Genomic DNA, 16,533 nt, shown 5'->3' with positions numbered 1-16,533 from the left:
TATAAATATAGAAGTAATGCTGTTGAAGTAATAGCTTTGAGGTAGACTCACTCCACAAGAACAGGATTTTTCTCAGAATAGCCAGAGTCAGGAAAGTACGCTGATTTTGAGGCCAGATTTGTATCTCGTATACTGACAAATTAGAGCACCAGTGTGGAGGAGACCACCAGGGTTGACATGATAGCTTGGCAGTCCCAGGGGCTGCGGACATCTGTTAACATGGGTGGCATTTTGAAAAGCATGTGAGGGTTCAAAGCTCTTGTGCCATTTTCAAAATGCCTTAGGCTTTCACAAGTTCAAGCCCCACTGATTTACAGTAAGGCTTAAGCTTTTAAATGCATTTCTCATTTGTGAGGCTCAGCTTCACAGCCACAATCTCTCCCTTAAGTTTGAATTTTCGGTTTCACGCTGAGGCTCTCTCTTTGATGCTCCTGAACACTCCAGTGGTTCACCAAGGGTCAGAAGACGGAGGCCTTGCAGCTAATGCCAGGCAGTGGATAGTGCAGTGCCCTGTGGATGTAGTCCTGCAAGAAAGGTAGCAGTATTTGCATGGCTCCAGGTTGATTGGGCATTGAGCCATGTCAGGTGTGCACAGCCCGGGTCTCACATTGCTGTCCTGAGCATCGGTGTGGCACAGCACTGCTCCTGTAGATGCGCCTGAAGAGACCCCCTTCAGAAACTATAGGCTAAGGCAGCCTCTCATGCTCCAGTTGGTACGTCAGAGGTTTTATGGTCCATTCATTTGGACTTAGGTACCCAGTTCTCTCCAGGATGCATTTTCTGTGTGTGAAAGTCATATGTAAAAGTTGGACTATAGGAACTTTTATAAATTCAGCCCAAAGGTCTTAGCACCACAAAGTTATTTCCTACCCAGGAATACTTAATTCCAGAATGCTGATTTTCTAAGCCTGTTTTCACATGCACAGTTGTGCAGTTATCTTTCGAAGGTTCTCAAGCAGGAACCTGGGAGCTATAGTGAGTTTTTTTCAGGACTGGTATTATCTGAGCTCTGTTGTGCAGTTCTGCCGTTCCTGAGAGCACAGTTTGGCTAGCATGGAGCACTTCAGAAATTCCTGCTTTTATACTGCAACATATAAACTCTCAGTAATAAAATTCAGAGTGTTTTAAGATAATGAAATTCATACTACAGGGCTTTTACAATGCCTTCCATCTTCTAAAAGTGTCATATAAATAAAAATTAATTAGTCCTCCACAGTCTTGTCAGACATGCATACTCATCCAAATTTTAAAGTTAGAAAATTTATACTTTATCCTACCATTGCACTTCCTAGTGTGTTAAGGACTGTTTACAGTATCACCCGGTTTGAAGGGACCACAGTGTTTAGCAAGCCATTTCTAGCTAGGGATTTGCCCATGTAGGTAAAATTTCCAGTTCCCTTCTTGGAAAAGGTAATGAAGCTAATGGCTTGCTGTGTTGTAACAGCAGTGCAGAGAGGCCCTTTGCACACTTGAAAATATTGCTAACTTAATCATGACTGTTTGCAGTGTGAAAAAAATTACTTGTGTCAAGCCTCAGATGGATGTCCTCTTCCATGTACAGTAGAACAGGGACAAGAGGTTGCCACTCAGCTGAACACGGCTGCTGCCTGCCCCAGGTCACAGCCTCCACTGCTCCTCAGGCAGAGAAGTTTATGGGAGCCTTCCCCAACTTGCTTCGGGGGAAACCAACCAGCTTAGTCCTGCCCAAGCATTTAAATTGCTCCTTTGGTCTTTGCCTAGTTTGATGTAGAAGGTAGTCCCTGGCTGGATGCCTACTTTTCCACGGGGTTCCCAGAAAGACACATTGCCTGGGTGATATCATTTGATGAACTTCCAGAAGAAAACAATGTGCTGGGGGAGGAGTGTCCCTTTCACAGTCTGGAAGCTTTCTTCTCTGCACAATTATGTTTGTAAATGGTGAACACTGTTGTTTGGTAGAATATGCTGCCGTCAAGGGAGCAACTGGATGAAGGAGAATCCATCCTCAGTGGTGTCTGTGATCTAATAAATGACATTTACCTTGAGGGGATGAGAATTAAGCCATGCCTAGGGAGTAAAACATTCAGCCAGAAATGCAGCGAAGTCCCCAAAGTTTTTCTTGCTGTGTGTGTCTTGAGCTCGCTTTACTGGCTGGTCCCCATCACTCACCCCTGTGTGCAAAGTGATTGCTCTCAGGGTGGGAGCTCTTTATGGACTTTTGCCCACGAAGCCCAGGTACAAACACAAGTGAACACAGGGCACAAGGCAATGGAAGTCTGTCCCCTATGACCTGTGGCAATAACCTATGACTTTTGTTCTTGTTTGTCCTCATGTGCCTTGCAGTCTGACATTTTCTTTTTGCACCCTCTGTATTCCCTCTTTCCATGCCATCCGAAATGGTTTTCCTAGTCCATTCTCCATTTCTCTTCTTTCATCACAAGGTTGGTAAAGCAGAATGACCTAAGATAGGAGACGGAAATTCTGGCAAGGGCTGGGGACGAACTAAGAAGAGGAAGCCTGCCTGAACTGAAAGGCACTCCGTGGGAGATGGGCACGCTGCTCTAGGCACCTATCCACATCTTTAGATGCCTACACACTTCCACATGCCTGACTCCAGTTCAGATTCATAACTAAGCCTGCAAATTGCATGTCATCCCTGAAGAAAGCTTGTGATTTATGGTTCCCACCTCTTTTTTCATTATTATTATTTTAACAAAATAGAGAAAACCTTTTAAAGAATCCTGTACCCAAAGTGTAGGGACACTTCTATCCTGAGTGTTCCAGTGTTAAATCCTGGCCATTTTTCACTCCATTGCGAGAAAACATATTATTGCCTCCATGTCAGTTGCCAACTCTAACCAATTGGCTTAGCCTCTCAGCTCTCTGTCAGGACAAATTCTGTCAGGTTTCATTTATTTGTGTGTTCTGGTACAGCTGGCAGTGAAACTGCTTCGCCTGCCAGCCCTCATGTTAAAATTCCCCACAGATGAGTCAGACTATCTCACCGATACATGCCTTGACCAGCTTCTAGGGCATTTTTAGTAAAAACAACCTTCCAAATAATGGGAATGCTGCAATCAGAAAGAGAGACTATGATTCAGGTCAGACACTGAGAAATAAAATTACTCCCACTCCCTTGATATTTTGAAAATCAAACACATTAAACTTTTGGTCTTGATTACAAGCGCACTATTTTTCATGAAGGCTTGAGGCGTGGTTGAAGAATCTGACTGCATTCAATGTCGTTATGAAGGAGACTGTTCAAACTAGACTGTTAAATGTCAGCATTGCTAATAAGGCCTTCAAGGACTGTTTGCTCAGAAATATTTAGCTAATGTTCCTTACCACTGACCGATTGATCCCTTTGGGCACCATCAGCCATTCTAGGACTGGGAATCAAAAGTTCAGACCACTCAAAAACTGTCAGGTCACTCTCCTCGTCCTACACAAGGGAAGACAATGTAAACCCATGTGAAGATTGCTGGATTGCGTAGCTAACGCAAGGAGTGTGGCAGTGGCCAGCTGTGGTCTTGATTCCTTAGAGTAAGGCATGGCCTTATGGGTGGAACTCTGGAAGTCCAGCATAGTCCCCATAACACAAAACAAGCTGGGAGATGCATAAACCTGTGCTCAGCTGGAGGTGAATGATCAGTGTAAAATACCTCAGAAAAAAATCCATTATTAAGTCTTGTATTTTAAATAGCACAAAAAGAAACCGCAGAGCGTGGTGTGCTAAACCACAAGCCACTGTTTCTGAGCATTTGCAGAAAGGTCAGTGGTGGCAGCAAAACTGAATGGCAGGTTTGGTCCCTTCAGGCGTGTGGGCACAACTGATATTTGTGGATCATGTTTTGACAGAGAAAAGACAGACATAGCTAGTGAGATTTAAGCTCACTGTTGAGGGTGCCTCTTTCTGCTTCTCATCCTGACTTATTACCTCCTTCTCCTCGTTTCTCCTACCATACCTCTCTTTTATGGGAGAGCTGAGGAAGGTTTGTACATCCCACAGTGGGGGTGCAAGGTAGCCATGTGAGATAGTATGGGCCTTTGCTATTGGAGAGCTGGAGGATGTGTAGACTATCTTGTTCAGCACCACTAATCCATTGCCAGTGCTGCAGACAGAAAAGGCCCGGGAGCATTGCTACTTCTCATCTACATCTTTTTGCACAAGAAGGTTAAAACACATCTTCTCCTCCTCCTCGAATAGTTGTGCATATGTATTGGAAGTGAATTCAAAGCTAGCAAGGAAGGACAAAAGTAAGCACACAGCCAGGATAACTTGTGACTAATAATTACTGGCTTTTCACCCAGCTTTTATTTATAACAGATTCATGGGAAATCTTCTAGGATTTTTCAGAATAATGCCAATTAGTAAACTTCAGAATTAAGACCTGCTTAGCTGAACAAGGGAGGAAGATTAGATATATACCAGGAAGTCTCAAAACTTGGAATTTGCTACAATCCCTTAATTCCTAAGCTTAAAAAAAATGTTAATTACATAGTCTGAGTATATTAGTAATGAAGTGAGATTTCCTAAAGGCTTGATGTTAAAGACCCTCTGCCCAGCACCTAGCTTCAGTGGGAATGCAACGTGCAGTGCATCTTCTCAGGTAGATGATAGGTTCACAGAATACTTTTGGGTTGGCAGGGACCTATTAAAGGTCATCTAGTCCAACACCCCTGCCATAAGCAGGGACACCTTCTACTAGACCAGGTTGCTCAGAGCCTCATCCAACCTGACCTTGAATGTTTCCAGGGATGGGGCATCTACTGCCTCTCCGGGCAACCCATTCTGGTGTTTTACCACCCACCTTGTAAAAAATTTTTTTCTTATATCTAGTATAAATCTACCCTCTTTTAGTTTAAAACTATCAACCCTTATCCTATCATAACAGGCCCTACTAAAAGGTCCTGTCCTCACAGGAGGCGTGCTCCATCCCTCTGATCATTTTTGATCCCTCCTCTGGACCCAGTCCAACAGGTCCATGTCCTTCCTGTGCTGAGGGCTCCAGAGCTGGACGCAGCGCTGCAGGTGGGGTCTCACCAGAGCGGAGCAGAGGGGCAGAATCACCTCCCGCGACCTGCTGGCCACTCTGCTTTTGATGCTTCGATTCTTTAGATCTGTCACCTTAACAGACTGCAACAAGGCATTATGTCCAGAATAGCTTTTTAAATATTTTTCCAATACTGCATGAATCAGATGATCTTTTGGGTTTATGCGATTATGCTGCTCAGCCAATTTGAAAAGTGATGGAACAAATGAATCTGCCACCCTCACTCAGAAAAGCTGTTCCAGAAATCACTGCGACACTAGAATAGATCAGCATGTTCATCATCTTCCAGTGAATGTCTTGGCGTGAATGCCTGCTCTACCTAGTGGATTTGGAACCTATTGAAATGCCATTTCCTAAACTTGGAATAGCATTATTCTAATGCTGTGTTCATATAATTCTCTTTATTATTTTTGGTGATGATTTTGATGAATAAGATTGTTATTTTTGTGAACAAGAATACTATGTGCTTGTTCTGGATTTCAATATTTGGAAAAAGAATGAACTCCTCAAATATTGTTTTTCCCTGAAGAAAAATTATTTGGCATATATAAATGACATTGTTTCCTACCCCAGATTATGGACAAAAGTTTGTATCTTTGAAAAGGACGACCAGAAGCCAGGACCAAAGTGTAATTTATGACTCACTTTCTGCCTACCAGTTAACCCTCTGTGCTCAAGTATTTCGCTGCAACACAGGTGACTCCTGAGAAAGTGATCTGGAAGGTCTATTCCACCCTCTAACTTCATAAACCCAAGTGAACTGAAATCTCTGATTTTGGCCTCCTAATTCAGCCTGAAATTTCAAAAGCATGGCCATACGTTGTCTTTCACCTTTAACATTGCACTTTACCTTTTAGAGCACTCACCAGGAAACAGGGGGCACGTGTTCAATGCTGTACATCTTTCCTTGGTCTGAGGAGATCCACACTTTCCAAGAGACTGCTGCAACAACAGAGAGAGGCACCCCCTACCCCTCCTTTCAAAACTGGACCATTACGCAGGAAGAAGTGCAAGTGACTGAAGTCAAAGGGCAAGAGAAGTCCTGATCCTCTGGCCTAATGCATGGTTTCCCAAATGTCATTTGTTGGGTACCACTGCTGGAAGCAGCCTTCTGTATTCCCCCCAAGTCTAAATTCAGGACTGTAAACGTCTGAACATTATCACCATTTCCTCCCACTCCCAGCTCTGTTCCCCATCCTGCAGTCCCACCATTCTGCTTAACAGCCCCATCACTCCTTAAGACCCACAACCCATAGCTGAAAGCCCCACATGTTCCCCTCTATGCCTCCTCCTTCCCAAATTGGTTCTCCAACCACCATGCCCCTAGCCATCTAAGGAATATCCCTATCTCAGCAACCCCATTCCCCTCACCTTCCCCAAATGACCTTTTTCCCATGGCCTTAGCGGAAACACAAGTCCCAGACTAATTAATTTCCTGTAGGCACATGAGAAGAACAGCAGGGGAGGTCTGGGAGCTGGAGACAGCTTCACACATCAATAAATTACTGGCCAGCCAGTGACAGCAGCAGCTGTGTGAAGGCTCTCACTCTGATTTGTAAGAGATCCTGGACGTAGGCAAAACCAGCAGTTGTTGAGACTGGTTTTGCTTGGCTTACATACAAGACACTGTGGGAACATCTAGCCTACTGATTCAGACTTTCATTTGGTAAAGGGCAATTTTTGTTCCCATCCGTGATCCTTAGGTCATGTCTGCTTCTTATCCATCAGCTTTGTGTAAAATGCATATGCAGTCTCAGGCATGAACTCCCTCCAAGCTGCTCCCTCCTGGCTAAGTGCTTGAAGTTGTTCTTCTCTGCAGAGAGCTTTGTTGTCCCTGATTTAAGTCCTATGAAAATCCACGAGCTTTATTTGGGTACATTCAGTAGTACATCAGAGCAAACGTCGCTGTGAAGTTTGTGCTTGGAGCTAACTACTGCTTTGGAGTTATCATCTGCTGCTCTGCTCTAATGTTAGGAATTCATATGCTAATCCACTCTTGGAGGCTGTTGAGCCTGACTGTACTGCAAGGCTTTATCAAATGACAGCAAAATTAATAGTTTGGTTTCTGCCAATTTGATACAAGATGCTTAATATGAAAAGCAGAATACACATCACGGAAACAAATTTTGGAGCATTGCTTATTTCTCTTCAACTACAATATTTTCATGCTTTTTTCTGCATCGCCATTGATACCAAGATAGTTTTAAATTTTCTGTTCTGTTAAACAGAAAAGATTCTTCATAAAGGCTGTCTATATATATGTCTATTTGTATGTGTATCTGCTGGTCTTTTTCCCCACTGAATAGATTTGACCATGCCGTATACCAGTTGAAATATCATGAACTGCAAATAAATATAACAGTTTGGGTTTCTAAAGCAGTCAATGCCAATCAGTATCACAGAGAAGGGAATGGGAACAACGATTTCCAGATTAATTCACTTTGCAACTTCTTTAACTCTGAGTTTGAAAATGAATCTGAGTTTCACTGTACAAAAAGGTACAAAGTATTTCACACAGGTGTTTTTCCGAATCCTGCACTCCATTTCTTCTGTTTCTCCCCACAGAAACCAGTGGACTCCGATTTCCTTGAATGCTGTAAATTAGCTATGAAGGAATAGACAACTCCAACAAAAAAACCCACACAAATCTTATGAGAAGCCAGGAAGGGAACTAAAAAAACCAGCTTGACTTGCAAAACTTCACCTGACCCATGACTGACTCTCTGCTAATGCAACACTAATTTAAGACGCCTTTGTACATCAGGTACTGCAACTCCTCAGTATGTTGCTGTTTGTACAGAGTTTTTTCTTTAGTCTCACAGCATATAGTGGAACAGAGAAATCCAAGTTGCTTTCACTTATTTATGAAAACACCCAAATACTACATATAAAGCTTTAAACAGTTTTCTTGCAAGATATTGCAATACAGTTCATTTCATATGACAGTCCAAGCCAGGTTTAAAAAACCCCAACCTGTTAGCAGCCCATTCACCCTCCATTCATTCCCTGCAGGGCAGCTGCCTGATCCGACCTGACCGATCGGGGTGAAGTGGTTATTTGTGCTGTGGTCATCAGGGCTTCCAAACAGGAGCTGAAGCTGTAGCTCTTGTACTGGTATCCTTTCTGTATGCTCAGCACGTTTCTGCTGCAGTTATTCAGGCTGGAGATTCATTTGTAACCATAAAGGCAAATTTCAAAATGAAATTAAGGTGTACACCTTGTCCTCACTAGAAGAGACTACTTCTGCAGGCACATCCTCCTAGCACAGATATAACTCCCTCCAGCGACAGGGCTTTTCTCTGTAAAGCTTATACAGGTCCCAAAGACAAAACAAACTATATATAAACTAGCAATGGATTTTGCAATGAAAAATCCACATTCTTCTTTTAACATGCAAAGTTTGGTCCAAAAAAGCTGGTATTCAACAGTTACACTACGTCAGCCTATAGGCTATAGGAAAGACATACAGTAGCATATGCAGTGACCAGAAAAAGGTCCAACCTGACAGACTTTCCTCCTTGCTTTCTACATGGATTTTGGTAATGCAGAAATCCCAGGTTGATCTCTGCTTGTGTACCTGTGCATAATGCACCACAGTGTCACCCTTATCAGCCTATTCAGAGCCACCTCCATGTGACTAGAGTGCCATAATATGCATAGTCTTATTTGTATGTATTTTTTCCAGATGCAAGGATGTTTGTGTTGCTTTACATTACAAGTTTTGCCATCTACACAAGTGAACAACCCCTTCAAAGCCAGTTCAAAGGGGAAAACTACTACACCAGATACATCTGTAGCATCCCTGGTTTGCCAGGCCCTGCAGGTCCCCCCGGAGCTGGTGGATCCCCGGGGCCACACGGACGCATTGGTCTTCCAGGAAGAGATGGTAGAGATGGCAGGAAGGGAGAAAAAGGTGAAAAAGGGAGCACAGGTATTGAATATTTGTGTCACCTAACACAGTAGTACAACAAAGTAAGACGTTTCATCGTCACTTTTATATATATACCTATATGTATATGCATATATGTATATATATACAATGAACATGTGTATGTGTGTGGGTTTAAGTGTGATGCATGTATATATAGTGAGAGAAAGAAAACATGCAGATGTATTTTAGATATGTCTAATATGCATGTACTGAAATCTGTGTAAATAAATGCAAATGCATAGCCTTCCTGCATATAGATGCTAAGAAAAACTTTGGGAAAAATGAAGCATGTGTGGTGTGAAATAAATAGCCGAATTTGTACCATTAGCTAGGACTAAAAGAACAGCAGGTATTTCAGTGCACACTAAAAATGCTCAAACAGTAGGAGATATTTAGTGCACAAGTATCACTATACAGGTAGCCACGCTGCTGTCCTTCCCATGAGCAGCGCCCATAGTTCAGTCAGCAATGGACTGATACTTATGAAATTCTTCCTACCAAAGTAGGAAGAATCAAAGTGAAGAAAAGTAGGTATATAGAAACAAAGGACCCCCGGGCTGTGGAGCCCAGTCGTCTGTTCCACCCTGCCATTCCTTTTGCAAACTTACTAGAAGATTTTGAAAGTATTTTTGGAGTATTTTGAAATTCTGAAATTCTGTGTTTTTCTTGTTTGTTCAGGCACACATAGTAGCCCACACAATCATTTACTGAGATGATATGTGCAACGATTAACTAACTTAAAATGTTTTTGAAGGTTTAAGAGGAAAGACTGGGCCATCAGGACCAGCTGGAGAGAAAGGAGACCAAGGTCAGTCTGGTAAAAAAGGACCTGGAGGACTGACTGGTGCCAAAGGTGAAGTAGGTCCAGCTGGACCACCTGGGCCTAAGGGAGATAAAGGAGACCGAGGAGAACCAGGTGCACCAGGGGTCTGTAAGTGTGGAAAGATAGTGCTGAAATCTGCCTTTTCTGTTGGCATCACCACCAGCTACCCACAGGAAAGATTACCAATTGTATTCAATAAAGTCCTCTTCAATGAGGGGGAGCATTACAACCCTTCCACAGGGAAGTTTATTTGTGCCATCCCAGGTATTTATTATTTTTCTTATGATATCACCTTAGCAAACAAGCATCTTGCAATTGGGCTGGTTCACAATGGGAAGTACCGGATAAAGACATTTGATGCGAACACAGGCAACCATGATGTAGCTTCTGGATCCACAGTGATCTACCTTCAGCCAGAAGACGAAGTATGGCTTGAGATATTCTACACTGACCAAAATGGTCTCTTTTCCGATCCAACATGGGCAGACAGTTTGTTTTCTGGATTTCTCTTATACGTTGATACAGATTACCTTGACGCTTTATCAGATGAAGATGAGCTCTGAAGCAGATGATGTCAAATGGCATTCAAACTGGACACCCCAATAACACAGGACATTATCTAGCTGTGTGGGGAGACAAAGTTGAAAAAAATTATCTGGGACTTTATTTTTGCTTTGACAGGAACCAAATCTGAGCTCATAAGGATCCTTCTAGAAGCTAAGCTGGATTTTTTACTGAACAGCAGGGATATCAAAAGGAACAGTAATTAACAAAAGACTGCATCACTCCAGGACTGATTCCTCCTGAAAGTTATGTTTATAATACTATTTAAACAAAATTAAGATACTGTACATTGGATTTTATATAAAATATATGAAGTTGCAATGTAGAATGGATATTTTGTATACGACACTGAAGTAAAATTGAACAACAGATGGCAATATCTTCTTTGGTCATTTTAGGACAGAAGATACATTAAAACAGAGAAAACATTGATTTTAAAAAAGGAGAGGAATAAAATAGGAATGTCTGCTCAGGATGCAGCTGAACAGGTCACAAGGAGAGTCCCATCTGATATTTACACAAACAAAGTATATTCATAATTAACTAACCTCTTAATAAATACATGAAGATTTGTACTAGCTGAGGACTGCCCAATGATAGTCACAAAAGAACAGAACAAAGGTATTAAACATATAAAATAATTAAACACTGGGAGATCTGAAAATTTGGAGATTGAGTATCAGTATTCAACGTGGGTATTTTCAATGTAGTTCCAAGTGGGTTTGCTATTCCTTCAATGCTATTCAGTATCTTTACAAGAAGTGTGGAAGAATATATAAACTTTTTACTGAAGAAAATTATGGATGCCAAAAAACTGACAGAACAGCAACCAGTACTGAGAATAAATTATATGGAACAAACTGAGTCACATCATTAATGCAGACTTAGTTATATTCCAATATGGCCAAATGCAATGAAATAAATGTAGGTCACACAAAAGATGAACAACTGCCTTCAGGAAATCAGTGAATTTGGAAAGGGTACATGGGACCTGATGGATAATCAGCTAAATATGAGTCATCAGAGTAGGCTCTTGCTACAGCCCATTGGGTGGGTGATAAATGGAATTATAAATAGGAGTAAGGAGTAGTTACTTACGAAGCTGCGACTTCTGTCAATGTTTCGAAAACTTACTGGAAAAAGAAAAAAAAAAAAAAGGTTGTAATCCTACCCAGGCAGGTTACACAAGAGATGTAACAACGTCAATTTATTTTTCTTGTCAATGAGTTTAAGAGGTGATTTGATCACAGTCTGCAAGTACCCTTCTGGAGATAAAATTTCCAGGTAGCTGGCACTTCCTTCTATCAGATAGGAGCATAGCAAGATCCACCTGTGAGAAACTGTATCAATTCCCATGGGAAATGAGGAACCAATTTTACCGGTGGCGGTAATAAATCATTGTAAAAATACCTAGGAACATCATGAGTTCTCCCGCATTCAATATATTTAAGTCAAGACTGTCAATCTTTAATTTGATCTTCTTACTTTCCAAGAATTTACAATCTTATTTTATTCTTCCCAGATTTAAAGGAACCTGCTATTTTTATCAGTTCTTCAGAGTTTCAAATGCTAGTGGTTTGTGTTGCACAGCTCCTGCTCCCATTTTATTTATGACCAAGGTGGAGGGAAATTTCTGGGGTTTTTCTGTGTACTTAATTAAGAAAATTACAACCAAATAAAATTACACAAAAATACCGCTGAGATTGCAAAATGAGGAAATGTTAGCACTACAGCTATGTATGGAACATTAATCTATGCACCCTGTATCTGTGCCCTCATTTCCCCATGCATTAACACACACCTGAGTACATGATTGCTGCTTTATGCAGTGGACAGGTGCAAAGTCCTGTCCACAAATCAGACTGGCAATGCCTGTGCAACCCTGATTTTATTTGACAGTGAGAGATGTGTGGTAGAAGACAAAAGTGGATTATTTTTTCCAACTAGACATCTAATTTATTAGTGTTATACAAGGGCTGCTTCCTGTGAAAAATATGGAAGAGAACACCTACAGATTCAGTTTATCACTGTGCTGTACAATCATTTATACATCTGCAAATTAAGCAAAATATGAGTGCAAAATGCAGCCCAATCATCATTTACAACGACTGATGCCAATGCTTCGCAGCCATCAGTGCCTATGCGAGGCACAAAGACTATCGGCATTGCTCAGTGCTGTCTGCACTGAAATTCCACAGGACAGAACAGACCATCGTATCAGGCCCACGCCTTCCAGGAAGCATAATTCAACAGAAGCAGGACTGCACCTATACTATGTATTATGCAGCAAAAGCAATTAATAGAACTATTTAATTATATGTTTATTTTAAAAAAAGATGGAAATAGGTTTATCACATTTGAATCAATAATAAGTTTATTTTAGGAGTTGCAAGTCAATTTTCATTAGAATTAGAAAATCTCCTAACAAGCCAAACTTAAGAAAAGAGTGTGACCAATTTTCTTCAGACTCTGCAGAAACATATTTGGTAGTTATAATAAATCTGGAAATTTTCAGACAAAACTAATTTTCCACAACTGAATAGAGAAAATTAGTGTCAGCAGAGAGAAATAGTGTCCCCAGGAGAAACTCCCAGGAGGACATGTGTCTTTGCTATGGCACCAACTCTTGGGCTTCCTGATCGAGGCTGCAAGAATTCATATGAACCTGAGACCACCAGGAAAACTTCAAGCAACGTTAAAAAGATTAGTGTTCGTGAGATTCATAAGTAAACATATATATATTTACTTGCGATATATGTATGCAAATATACACAAGTAAAAATAAGGTTATTTGAAACAAAATAGCTCCCCACAATCTTTTACTCTTTCAGACTTTCTTTATACCTGGTAGAGCAACATCAAGGAATAAGTCAGTCACATGTTGCATTGCTGAACATTTTTAACTCAGATAACTAATTAACCATTAAACTCCATCTTAAAATTTATATGAGTATGTTACTTTGCATAAATACCTTCACTTTCTTCACTACAGGTATTCATGTCCATATGGTTTAGGCTGTACAATCTTTTCAGGAGTGACGGATCCTAAAGAATTTTTTTAAATGCTCATACAATATACAGGAAAGAGTTACTGATGGATATAACTTCTGAGAACATTATCTACATTCTTCAAATCTTTTAAAATCTACTTAATGCCATTTATGTACTTTTCAGATAGGCACAAATATATAAAACTGACAAGCAGCTTATTTCGTTCCCTACCAAGTATGTTTCATCAGTTGGTGCAGTTCACACAATACTTTATTTTTACTTACCTTCAACAGGTCACACACTAGGTTCAGTTCATATTAATTCACTAAGACATTTACTGAATAATTTGCTTTTCACTAATTTATCCATTGGCAGGTAATTCATACTTAGGATAACTATACTGATGTGGTACTAGGCAATTTGGTCAGTAGGAACTTCAGTTTTATGTGGAAATGTGGCTTACTTTTTATATGTATTTCAGTAGGTGATGAACCCCATCCAAGAAATAATACATGAGAGTAAACAGGAGAAAAATAGAGTTGAGAAAGCAATATATCACAGTCTTTCTCAATGAGTAATACATTGCTTTCAGGAAGCAATTTATTCCTTTCAGTATAAGCCATTTAGAATTCAGCTCAGAGAGCATTTAGAGGTCATATTCACTTCCCTGTAACTCCTTAAGTCAACATGCCAATGTCTGACTGTTATGTCAGTACTTCTGAATTTCAAAGCCATGATTCTTCCTCACGTCGGCATGAAGAAATTTTTAAGTACTCTCATGAAATTCTCTATCTCTGATACTTGATTTTGTCCTAGCTACATATATCACATCAATTAATGAAAGTTACTATCTAAAGGAGACGAAAAAATACTAAGACATATTATATACATATCTTTCATTAGTAAATATATAAACAGAAAAAGGTGTCTTAGATTATTTGGTATTTGGCTAATATCCCTCAGTTCTGAGTATAGTTATTTTGGTACGATCCAGCAGCTACTTGCTGGATGAGGTGTAAGATTTTTCTTCTATGCATATTGTTTCTGCAGCAGCAACTATTAGTACAAAATTTATCTCACCTGACTTTAATCTCTAAAAGCTCAGATCATTGCCTTGGCTAAATGAGTTGTTAGCTCTCCTGTCATCAGTGCAAAGAAATAGATTGGGTAAATCTGTGTTTGGATGATACTGTATTAGACACCTACGTTAAGAAAGGAGCAATCAGGAGGCACTTGTCCCTTCACATTACCTGCTTCTACATGACTAACTTAGGTTAGCCTTTAACTTTGAGATGGCAAGAGTTAAGTGAGATGTCTGCTCTTAGAGAACAATCTGCCAAGTGGAAAAATTGGCAGAATTTAATTTGGCAATTTATATATCTCACAATTAGAGAGAAGATGTGGATTGATGAGAACACAGAAGTACCCTTATAATGATAGAAGTCACCTCTTGTCAGACCCTTCATGAAGTATTGCCGAAGTTCCTCCTGGGACAACTTCAACTGCAGTATCTTGGCTGTCCTCCAGAAAATGTTACAGTATATTAAAGTGGCCTAGATAATCCTCTCACACTTCCAAATTCAACACACTTAAGTATATATAAAATATTGACGTTTTTAAGGATACTTAATTTTAGGTGTAGAAAACCTAAATGTAACCTGGAGTGTTTCTACTTATACCAAAAAAATTATATATTATAAATTATAAAATTATAAATTTGTCTCTTCAACTTTAAAGCACCTGTCAAAATCCTAAACACAATATAAAACATTGCAATATTTGCAAAATCATCTCTGTGAAAGACTAGCCTTGTTTATGTCATGTTAACAAAGGGACAAAAAATACTAAATTCTTGAAAAATGTAAATGAACTATGATTCTCAGCAGGCTCTAAAGCGAACTTTTAGCAAGAAGCAAACAGGATTTCTAGAAATGAGTGAATTGTGTGAAGGAAAGTACCAGCAGTCCCTTTTTTTCTCCACTCTCAACAAAGTGTTGTCCCTAGGCTCGGAAGACAGTGGAAAGGATTTAAAATTTTTGAGTTGAAGAACCATCGCTTTAATGATTTGAAAACTTGCCCACCACTGGTACGGATGTCCCTTCCATGCACCACCTGCATTCATCCACACTCTGTCAGACGTTCTGGTACGTGAACTCTGATTTCTCCTCCTGTGACAAATTTCATTAAATTTTATTTGTGATTTCTGTCATGTTGGAGTAAGGTGCGATCAGTTGAAAATCATGAAGATGAGCAGAGTTTGTTCTCCCTTGTTTGTAACCTCTATGAAACTGAGATCACTGTGGAGTTGCACACGGTATTTGACATTCCTATTCGAAGAACACGGCAACACATGCTCTTATTTTGTAAATGTCATACACAGCTTGTAAGATTTGGAGTTTCACCTCTGTTTTCATTTGGTTGTACAAGTTTTGGCTCGTAAAAAGGCAAGGCAGGTAAAAAGAGGTGTATATGGCAATCCAAACCTCACATTATTAATTTTAAAACTGTTTTACTGTGGAACTTGGGGTCTGTGAACCCTTAGCCTGCCCGCTCCTGCGGCAGCCTGCACCATGTGTCACTACAAGCTGCCACCTAACCCTGCCCATGCCAAAGGCCATCCTTGACCATCGATGGAAAAATAACTGTTTAAGTGTGACAGTGTCACAGCTAACAGAGTAGAACTGCTCAGATCACCTTATTTGGATCACTAAAACTGCTGTCCAGTGTAATCAATGACATTGGGCTTGCCTTTGTTTTTATACTGCTGACTGAGATAACTGAGTTGTTCTCCACCCCAGGAAACAACTGGGGTGGTTTGAATTCTGTATGTCTCCTGTGAGTAGAGTCATTGTACTGACGTGTTTTTAAGCAGCTTTGCATCCTGTTAAGCAAAGGTCCCCCACTGCTCCTTTAGGGTATTATAGTAATGTTTCTTACATAAAGCTGTTCATATTTGTCCATCATATAAACTGTTTGTACAACTGTTTCTGAGACTGGAATAAATTGTTGGGACACAGACTTACTAGCAAAACAAGATGTTGAACCTGAGTCCTTGCCGAAACTTTGGATGAAGGTTCACCCTCTGGATCATTTCCACAGTCCATATACAGTGGGTTTAGCAGATAACAGTGATCATGTACTGTATATGTTACCCTAAGAAACCTGTCTTCTGATTACATTTCTTTCCCATT

General features: G+C 40.4%; 1 protein-coding gene across 2 annotated transcripts in view; it reads left to right on the top strand.

The window, feature by feature from the left end:
- Positions 1-16,533, top strand: part of LOC142056642 (complement C1q tumor necrosis factor-related protein 7) — a 125,843-nt gene that overhangs the window by 40,334 nt on the left and 68,976 nt on the right. For both annotated transcript variants that reach the window (XM_075091843.1, XM_075091842.1), the window contains exons 2-4: positions 7,599-7,797; positions 8,719-8,964; positions 9,719-11,488. In XM_075091843.1, the coding sequence (XP_074947944.1) occupies positions 8,727-8,964; positions 9,719-10,350 (870 nt within the window). In that variant the 5' untranslated portion in view covers positions 7,599-7,797; positions 8,719-8,726 and the 3' untranslated portion in view covers positions 10,351-11,488. Of the gene's footprint in view, positions 1-7,598; positions 7,798-8,718; positions 8,965-9,718 lie in introns of those variants that run through there.

The sequence above is a fragment of the Phalacrocorax aristotelis genome, chromosome 4 (genome assembly GCF_949628215.1).
Source record: "Phalacrocorax aristotelis chromosome 4, bGulAri2.1, whole genome shotgun sequence".
Taxonomy (NCBI): Eukaryota; Metazoa; Chordata; class Aves; order Suliformes; family Phalacrocoracidae; genus Phalacrocorax; species Phalacrocorax aristotelis.
This window is presented reverse-complemented; position numbering and strand designations above follow the sequence as displayed.